Source organism: Pinus tabuliformis, chromosome 1_2 (assembly GCF_031772625.1).
Source record: "Pinus tabuliformis cultivar Carrire ecotype Pingquan chromosome 1_2, CPIR1, whole genome shotgun sequence".
Classification (NCBI taxonomy): domain Eukaryota; kingdom Viridiplantae; phylum Streptophyta; class Pinopsida; order Pinales; family Pinaceae; genus Pinus; species Pinus tabuliformis.
Window position 1 is genome coordinate 686,593,268 of NC_142298.1, and position 10,250 is coordinate 686,603,517.

Consider the following 10,250-nt stretch of genomic DNA (forward strand, 5'->3'; position numbering starts at 1 on the left):
AGAAGTAGTTCCTCATAAAGACGACAACAACATTTGAAAGATGGACTTCGATGTGGCCAAATTTGGGTGCAAATATTGTATGTACTTCCTTAAAGATAAATTTTCATGTTATGTTTTTTTGTTTGGAATTTGAAGTAACTAACAATGTAATATAATATTCGATATGGAACACTTTACTTGGTTTTAATTTGGCCAAGGATTTTGGAAATACAATTTGAATGTTTTTGGTGATTTTGACTTAATAGTTCTTCAAACAAAGGGTCAATTTGCATGTTCAAATGAAAGATTGAAAAAATACATGAATGTAGTATGAAATGCCCTGGAATGGTTTGCTACATTATTTTTGGAAGCAAAACCAAGAAAATTAAATTAAAAAGTTGATGTACTGGCCGTCTTTACCTAACACTCTAGCTTTGTGAAGATTTGATGGAACAAGAGAATTATAAATCATCTCTAAAACTTCAATGTCAGATAATTTGGGCAGTAACATTTTTGGTGTTGTTGTTGGAGAGGGAGATCACCCCTAAGGTTGTTGGGTAAGTTTTATTCAATTTGTATCTTGAGTTTCTTAAATGGTCTTCAAGGCTGGTTTATAGTGGAAAACTCATTGTAGCTCTCAAATATGAGGGTTGGGTTTGCATTAGTGATTAAAAAGAAGTCATGGACATGCTGCTCAAGGGTAGGTTGTCCTATTGGATTTATAAATATAATTAATTATAAGAGTAAAAGTCTCAATTTATGATAAATACTAGGAACGAAAAGTGTTCACAGAACATTTGAAGAAATTTATTAAAATGTTCACCAATGAACTAATGGATTAATTAAAAAAATAGTTTGAAGAATTGAATTGGACTTTCAAAGCCTTTTTAATTAATGCATACTCTTAACATCCTTGTTGACATAGTCATATTACGTAATTAATTGGAATCCTTTCCTCCTTTGAAATAAGGAGACCTAGAGGGTCTTCTTTGTAGTGGTGTTGTGAGGACGATTAGGAAGATTTTCCTAATTTGTCGAGTTGTGAGGATGATTAGGAAGATTTCCCTAATTTGTGGAGTTGTGATGAAGCAGACTTGCAGTCATTGCATTCTTTTGTGTTGTTGTCATTTTGAAAAAATACATGTGATTAATTTTATTTTAGTTGATAAGTTCTATAAAGACTATGTTACTCAAAATATAGGGTTGAGTTCTAGTTTCTTCATTTCAATTGCAATGGGATTTTAAAGTCTTAAAATTTCTTATATTAAGATTTAAAATTTCCTACATTATGACGAGGGATAAATTCCACTGAAAACCCACCAATCAACAAAGAAGATGACACTTGAATTTTTTGAAAGTTATCCTCATATGACATGGGAATTTGTTCCAAAATTACAGATTTTAAAAATTACTTGATAAGGCAGTTAATGATGTTGTAATGATTATAAGCCTTATATTGGACCTTTCATCTTTGCAACAGACTCCTTTGTCTAGAAAATTACCTAGGTGGCCTTAATCCTCCGCCTAGCCTAAGCAGACTACAATTTTGTTCGGAAAACAATAGAAACTCCAACATGATTTTTAGAAAATCTAGCGGAAATTTTTGAAAATTTCAGTTACAACAGTTAAGCTTCAGATTTTGGGTTCCCCAGGGGGTTCTTGATGGTGCTAGATCCATTTCCTCCATCAAAAATATGATTTAAACATTTCCATAGTTGGATTTCTTAAAAAAATTCACTAGATTTCGGCAATAAATTTGATATCCAAGCAAAATTGTGACCTCATTAGACAACTCTTTAATCCTCACTTATCGATTAACAAACATTATGGTGGCCTTAGTTGATCTCGATGTGCAAGGTATATTGCATCTATATATATATATATATGGACCTTTATGTATATAATGTTTGCCATGTAAGGTACGATGTTGTACGTGCCTTAAGGCCATGTATTATGTAATGCTAATATGAAATGGAAGGTTTATGTGTATATACAGGGAAGGGTGTGTGTATATATCATGTGCATGTAGGTGCTAAGGCATGGTGGCTTATATAAATATGAACCTATGCTTATGTTATAAGAGACGATGCCAAGTGATTTCCTCCCGCTTGAGATCAAGCTATCAAGGTCACATAGGAGTTCAACAATCAATGCTACCAACATTGAGGTATAGAGGGCTTGGTGCTCTTGATTAAATGTTAGTTCTAGATCAACATACATGATAGAACACTTAAAATTGTTAGGTTTGTTGGATTTTGAGTGGGATCTAAATTTTTACGTTTTCCATATGAAATCCAACGAAGCGGGAACCACTCTCAAACATCCTAAAACAATATTGATAATGCCAAAAATCTAAGTAGATGGAAGAAAAGTAGGGCATTTTCATCTCTTTACTTTAAGAATTTAACAATGTCATTAATGACATAGCATTACTAGGGCCTTAAGGTTGAATGTTAGGCTTCCCCACTCATAAATTATTGTTTTTAGACAAAATTAAGGGGGATGCCCAAATGTCCTCCCTCTTTTTGAGGAAGACGTGCACAAGCACTCTTTTTGGGGAAACACGTCCTCCACGTTGCAGAAACGCTCGCCCTATGTTTCCCTAAGATTCCCCAAAAGAAGGAAATGGGGAAACGTTTCCTCATGCATCCTCTCATATTTGGAGTGTGGGAAACATAGTGAGAGGGAGCCGTGAAACATTGCAAATTGCTACATGGGAGCGAATATTTCATAACCAACAATTCTTCCCTTCCAACGCTCTAAAAGAGAAACAAGAGCTTCTCAAAAAGTTAATCCCAAGGTAAAACATAAAACATGACACCATTGCGATGACACAAATTGTCCCAAAATGTCACCAGAATTCATAACCAACAATTCTTCCCTTCCAATGCTGTAAAAAAGAAACAAGAGCTTCTCCAAAAGTTAATCCCAAGGTAAAACATGACATGATGACAATGTGCATAATTAAGTAGCACAAATCCCAATATTCCTCACGGATAAGTCCAAGCTCCAAATAAAAGTTATACATTTCCTTAAAATAGGTATAGAGGGAAATCAAACTTATCTCATCACCAAGTCAAATCCTATGATATACTCGCTCCCTAGGTCATCTCATTAGCTCTTACAATTAAAAAGTCACAAAGTATTATATGCTAATAAAAAAAATACACTAATTAACTTTTGTTTAAATATAATTCTAGATACAATTCTCACTAAAGAAATTCTTAAGTAAGAAATGAGCCACAACCTCAACCCCTCAGCTCACTTGCTTGTGAAAATTGGAAAATCTAAAGTAAATGTAAGTAAGGTCTCATATCCAAATTCTTGATTACTTACCCAAGGCCACGTTCAATACAATGCACCTATAAAATTGATCACCTATAAAATTGATCCAAATTTCAATTCTCCTCGACTAAAAAAATTATAATAAATAATAAATAATAAATAAAATGTAAAATTACTTTAAATTTACACAACTAAAATAATATTTTGGGGAGTTCATAATCGTGACCAATAATCAAATCATATATCTTAATATCCTACTTTATACATTATTATATACTTTATTACAAAGTAAAGAATTATTAACCATACCTCACGTTCCTAAACCCTCGTAATGACTTCCCTTACCCGAGCCTCCTTGTAGTGTAATGGTTCAAATCCCTTAAGCAAGCATTAAATAATTGTTTATATAAATGACCTGAATCGCACTGGAACATCCTCGTCAAATCCTAATCAGGAATCCTGGTACCCAGTATTGTTGCGTTGCTGCCGTTCCCCAGCTTTGAGCTATAGGTGTTCACAGATCGATTCCTCGCGGCGTCCCTCTGGTAAGTTAACTACTCATCTGCGATACATTTTGTTATATCAATAGCATAGACTATGCTTTCTGTTCAGTTGAAGGTATGGAAACCCCTGTTAACCAACAACCTGTCATCCCATCGCCAATTAATTTTCCCACTGCCACTGCCATTCACCTCAACAGCCCACATAACATTCCTCAATTTCTGCTCCCGAACCGCACTCTCATCTACAACTCCACCACACAGGGGTCTTGTCACAGATTTTCTCATCAACAAATGCGGTTTATCTGAGAAAGAAATTACAAAATCCTTTAGACATTGCACTGAGTTGCTTAGCACAAAATCCACCCGGACTTCAGAAGAAATTTTGGAGCTATTAAATGGGTATGGTGTCACTACCCCTGCCCAGATTCGAAAAGTGGTTCTTTCCAACCCTCGGTTCTTTTTTAGCCATGGCAAAAAAAACATACAGTCCAAACTCACCCTCCTTAGGACTTACATGAAAGAAGAGGATATATGTAAACTCCTATGTACTAATTCAAGAATTTTTACTAGCCGTGAAGAAAGGATTAAATCTTCGATTTTACTGATACAAAAATTGGGTGTTGAGGGTGAAACATTATCAAAATTATTGGCCCGACAGCCCCTTTTGCTCACATATCCACCTGAAAGGGTCATAGAATCATTTAAACTGGCCGAAGATTTGGGGCTGAACAAGGGATCCAAGATGTTTGTAGCTGCTATGCGTTCTATTTTGGGAGTAAGTAGAGAAAACGCAGAAAGAAAATTGCAGTGCTTGAGCAGTGTAGGTTTCTCACAAAAACAAGCTTCAGAAATATTCAAACGGTGTCCGTTTCTTTTTGCGTTGTCAGAGGAAAAGGTGAGGAATCAGGGGGACTTTCTGGTCAAATCTATGGGTATTCCATTGGATAATATTGTTAAGAATCCAGCTCTGATCGGCTACAGTTTGGTGAAGAGGTTGATTCCTCGGTTACGAGTAATGGAGGCATTGAAGTCCATGCAATTGTTGAATACAGAGTTGCCTTGTCGTATATTTTTCTTGACAGAAAAATGCTTCTTGGAGAAATATATAAATGAGAATGCCCACTCTTCAGTTCTGTTAGATATTTACCATAATGGGGAAGTTGATCTTCAACAAGGAGACGCTCAGTGAATGTGTCTGAGCCAACAAAAAGGTGCACTGTTTGTCGAAGTTCCTCGACAGCTTCAATATGAATTTTCCTTTACGCCTTCTGTTTTAAGAATTCTGTTCCTTGGCTATAAAGCCCTGTTAAAGGAGTTTTATATTGAAGGGATATTCATGAATCTTATTTTATAAGAGCTCTATCTCATCCTTCGGCACAAGAAGCGTATAAAGGGATTTTTTCTTTTATGTCAATGTCATACAGCTGCCAGTGAAGCTTTTTAAGAAGGAGATTTAAAAATGGGAGGGGTTCAATACTATGGCTGCATTCTTTTTAGTGGAATCTACATCTTACTTTCCTATGGCTGCATTCTTTTATGTCAATGTCATACAGCTCCCAGTGAAGCTTTTTAAGAAGCAGATTTAAAAATGGGAGGGGTTCAATACTATGGCTGCATTCTTTTTAGTGGAAGCTACAACTTACTTTCCTTCCCGTCCTACATTTCCTTTAATTGGGTAATTAGACTTAGACATGACAAAGGCACATAATAATAGATGTTGATTTGTTGTTAATACAGTTCCCTCTGTTGTTTGTTGCTAACACTTGCATTTATAACTTGCTATTTTAGATAACAGTTTGAACTGCCTTTGAGTGAGTATGAGCCTTTTCATCTAACACCCCTTATTTTTGTAAAACAATAACCTGGTTATTCACTCATATCGATGTGGAAATATTGCCAGTTCAGAACTGTTAAAATATCCAGGATTCGATTCATGATGTTAAGCAGGTAGCTCGCATGTGATCTGCAATGTCTGGTTCATTTGTTTGATGTAATGGTTAATATGCTTATCTCTCTGTGTCTGTATTTTATTTAGAAAGCAGGTTCTCTGATCCATGTTAGTACTTTTTATAATTCCCTATCATCCTTGGACACAATATAGTAATTTTTTGTGGGACACAATATAGTACTTTTTTTGGGCAATTTCCTATCATAGTGGGACACCTTTTTGCAATCGATATTATATAGATGCATATACAAATTTGAAATATTCATTTGTATGATTCAAACCCAGGCAAATAGTGTATTAAATCTATATTGTGGATGTATAAACAAATTTGAAGTATACAAATTTGAAATATTCATTTGTATGATTCAAACCCAGGCAAATAGTGTATTAAATCTATATTGTGGATGTATAAACAAATTTGAAGTCTTCATTTCTATGGTTCAAAACCAGGCCAAATATTGTAAATGACATCGGTTATTTGTGTATTCTTTGTGCCCAAGTTTCTTGGGATGAATGGATGAATGCGTGGACACCTCATCTTATTGTTGTAGTATATAGCAATGTTGCGAACATCGACAATGGGATAAAATCGGCAAGGGTCTGGAAAACTAAAAAATCGGGAAAATATCGGTAAAAATTGGCAAACCTCGGCCATATTAAAATACCATAACAAAATTGGTAAACATCGGCTAGGCCAAAAAATTGTGATTTCGAGATAAAATTGGGATGTTCGCAACACTAATATATAGTGTAGATTTTCCATCTTTTGATGACGTTCAAAAGTAGTTCAATAAAATAACATTAACTATGTTGTCAAACATAGTTTGTATGGGCCGTGGGTGGCTTTTATTAAAGGATTATTGACATAACTTGAAGGATGATGTTATTATCAACTTCCATTTGTTTTATACATGCACTGACCATTATTCATGGTTCTCCAAAATGAAAGAGTTTTGTTTTTATATTGCAAGAGAAAAAGTGCACAATACACAAAAACTGTTTGCAACGCGTAAAGTTGTTGCACAATACACAAAAAACTGCTTCCAAGGTGTAAAGTTGTTGCAAAATACACAAAAACTACTAGCAAGGCGTAAAGTCTTTCTGTTATGATAGTAAACTGGCCACTAAAGTTCACTTTGTCTTTTTCTTGCCATCATAATATTTTTGAACATGCCAAATGCCCTTACAACATACTAAACCAAAAACAGGGGTGGCAATCTCCTAATTGCTACTGGCCTCACTAGACCTATTTCTTATATTGGCTGAAAATAGAAGACCAAACTGACCAAGATTCCAAAGCAAAAAGCAACAAACAAGCCAAATGCCAATACAACATACTCTACGAAAAATAAGACCAAAAATCTCCTAGTTGCAATTGGTCGTGCTAGACCTATTTTTTATATTGGTTGAAAACATGACTACTAAGGTTATAAATCGAACTGATTTGAAATTCGAAGGACAAAAACTAGTGATTACACAAGATGGAGGGTGTTTTCTTGGTCAAGGTAAAACAATAAGAGGATTATGCCTTATGACTAGGAAGGAAACTTTATGCAATGAGAACGAATAAAGCAAGTAAATCAATCAATTCAATGAGTTATACAATCAAATCATGGAAGAAATGTTATTGGTGTTAATGCTTAAATTAGCACACTTATGAAAGTCCAAACCATGGTGCTATGGAGGTAAGTAGATTTGAGAAATGCACCTTGACATTTGTTTGGTAATGGACATAGTGGTCATTGATGCTTTGGATGCATCTGAAATGCTTGTATCTCAAAAGTGGACAATTGATCTTGGAGGAAGCAGTTGGAAAGATTTATCTATGCCTTTGTGACCGCTTTCTAGGGTACTATTTTCATTTTGCACCGAGAACCGATGAGAAAATATCATGTAGAAGATCCGGGATCTCTTGAAAATAAACTAGTTTGCTATGAAGATGGTTTCGAATCATCAATTGTGCTAGTAGTTCCTCATAAAGACAACAACAACATTTGAAAGATGGACTTCGATGTGGCCAAATCCCAATAGGTATGGGTGCAAATATAAATAAAGATAAATTTTCATGTTATGTTTTTTTGTTTGGAATTTGAAGTAACTAACCATGTAATAGAATATTCAATATGGAACACTTGTACTTGGTTTGAATTTTGCCAAGGATTTTGGAATTAAGATTTTGAATGTTATTGGTGATTTTGACTTAATAGTTCTTCAAACAAAGGGTCAATTTGCATGTGAAAATGAAAGATTGAAAAAATACATGAATGTAGTATGGGATGTCATGGAATGGTTTAATACATTACCTTTGGAAGCAAAACCAAGAAAATTAAATTAAAAAGTCGATGCACTCGCTGTCTTTGCCTCAACACTCTAGCTTTGTGAAGATTTGATGGAAATAGAGAATTAGAAATCATCTTCAAAACTTCAATGTCAGATAATTTGGGCAGTGGCATTTTTGGTGTTGTTGTTAGAGAGGGAGGTCATCCCTAAGGTTGTTGGGTAAGTTTTCTTCAATTTGTATCTTGAGTTTCTTAAGTGGTCTTCAAGGCTGGTTTATAGTGGAAAACACACAGTAGGTCTCAAATATGATGGTTCGGCTTGCATCGGTGATTAAAAAGAAGTCATGGACATGCTCCTCAAGGGTAGGTTGCGCTATTGGATTTATAAATATAATTATAAGAGTAAAAACCTCAATTTATGATAAATACTAAGAACAAAAGTGTTCACAGAACATTTGAAGATATTTATTAAAATGTTCACCAATGAACTCATGGATTAGCAAAAAAATTGTTTGAATAATTGAATTGGACTTTCAAAGCCTTTTTAAATAATGCATACTCTTCACATCCTTGTTAACATACTCTTTACAATGTTTGGTTCATTTGTTTGATGTATTTATTTTATTTAGAAGCAAGTTCTATCCATGTTAGTACTTTTTATAATTCCTTATCATTCTTGGACACAATATAGTATTTTTTTTGGCAATTTCTTATCATCTTCGAACACCTTTTTTAAATCAATATTATATAGACACATACAAATTTGAAATATTCATTTGTATGATTCAAATCCAGGGCAAATAATGTATTAAATCTATTTTGTGGATGTATAAACAAATTTGAAGTCTTCACTTCTATGGTTCAAACCCACGCCAAATATTGTAAATGACCTAATAGGTTATTTGTGTGTCCTTTGTGCCCAAGTTTGCTTGGATGAATGGATGTATGCATGGACACCCCATGTTATTGTTGTAGTATATAGTGCAGATTTTCCTTTTTTTGATGACGTTCAAAAATAGTTCAATAAAATAACATTAACCATGCTTTCAAACATAGTTTGTATGGGCCGTGGATGACTTTTATTGAAGGATTATTGACATAACTTGAAGAATGATGTTATTATCAACTTCCATTTGCTTTATACATACATTGACCATTATTCCCAACTCTCCAAAATGAAAGAGTTTTGTTTTTATATTACAGGAGAAAAGTTGCACAATACACAAACACTGGTTGCAAGGCGTAAAGTCGTTGCACAATATACAAAAACTACTTGCAAGATGTAAAGTTGTTGCACAATACACAAAAACTGCTTGCAAGGCGTAAAGTCTTTCTGTTATGATAGTAGACTGGTCACTGAAGTTCACTTTGTCTTTCTTGCCACCATAATATTTTTGAACATGCCAAATGCCCTTACAACATACTAAACCAAAAACGGGGGTGGCAATCTCCTAACCGCTATCGGCCTCACTAGGCCTATTTCTTATATTAGCCGAAAATAGAAGACCAAACTGACCAAGATTCCAAAGAAAAAAGCAACAAACAAGCCAAATGCCATTACAACATACTCTACAAAAAATAAGAGCAAAAATCTCCGAGTTGCCAATGGCCGTGCTACACCTATTTTTTGTATTGGTTGAAAACATGACTACTAAGGTTATAAATCGAACTGATTGAGATTCCAAGGACAAAAACTAGGGATTACACAAGATAGCGGGTGTTTTCTTGGTCAGGGTAAAACAATAAGAGGATTCTACCTTATGACATGGAAGGAAACTTTATGCAATGAGAACGAAGAAAGCAAGTAAATCAATCAATTCAATTTGTTATACAATCAAATCATGGAAGAAATGTGATTAGTGTTAATGCCTATATTAGCACCCTTATGAAAGTCCAAACCATGGTGCTATGGGGGTAAGAAAATTTGAGAAATGCACCCTGACATTTGTTTGGTAATGGACATAGTGATCATTGATGCTTTGGATGCATGGGAAATGCTCTTATATCAAAAGTGGGCCATTGATCTTGGAGGAAGCATTTGGATAGATCTATCTGATGCCACTGTGCCCACTTTCTAGGGCACTATTTTCATCTTGCATCGAGAAGCAGAGAGAAAATATCATGTAGAAGATCTAGGATCTCTTGAAAATAAACTGACTTGCTATGAAGATGGTTTCGAATCATCCATCGTGCTTGCAACAGTAGTTCCTCATAAAGACAACAACAACATTTGAAAGATGGACTTCGATGTGGCCA

At 34.7% G+C, this 10,250-nt stretch overlaps 1 protein-coding gene across 1 annotated transcript; it reads left to right on the top strand.

The window, feature by feature from the left end:
* Positions 1-3,608: 3,608 nt before the first annotated feature.
* Positions 3,609-5,392, top strand: LOC149207596 (uncharacterized). The gene has a single exon (XM_089395806.1). It carries the CDS (start codon positions 3,862-3,864, stop codon positions 4,954-4,956), a length of 1,095 nt encoding a protein of 364 aa, XP_089251932.1. The 5' UTR covers positions 3,609-3,861; the 3' UTR covers positions 4,957-5,392.
* The last annotated feature ends 4,858 nt before the right edge of the window (positions 5,393-10,250 follow it).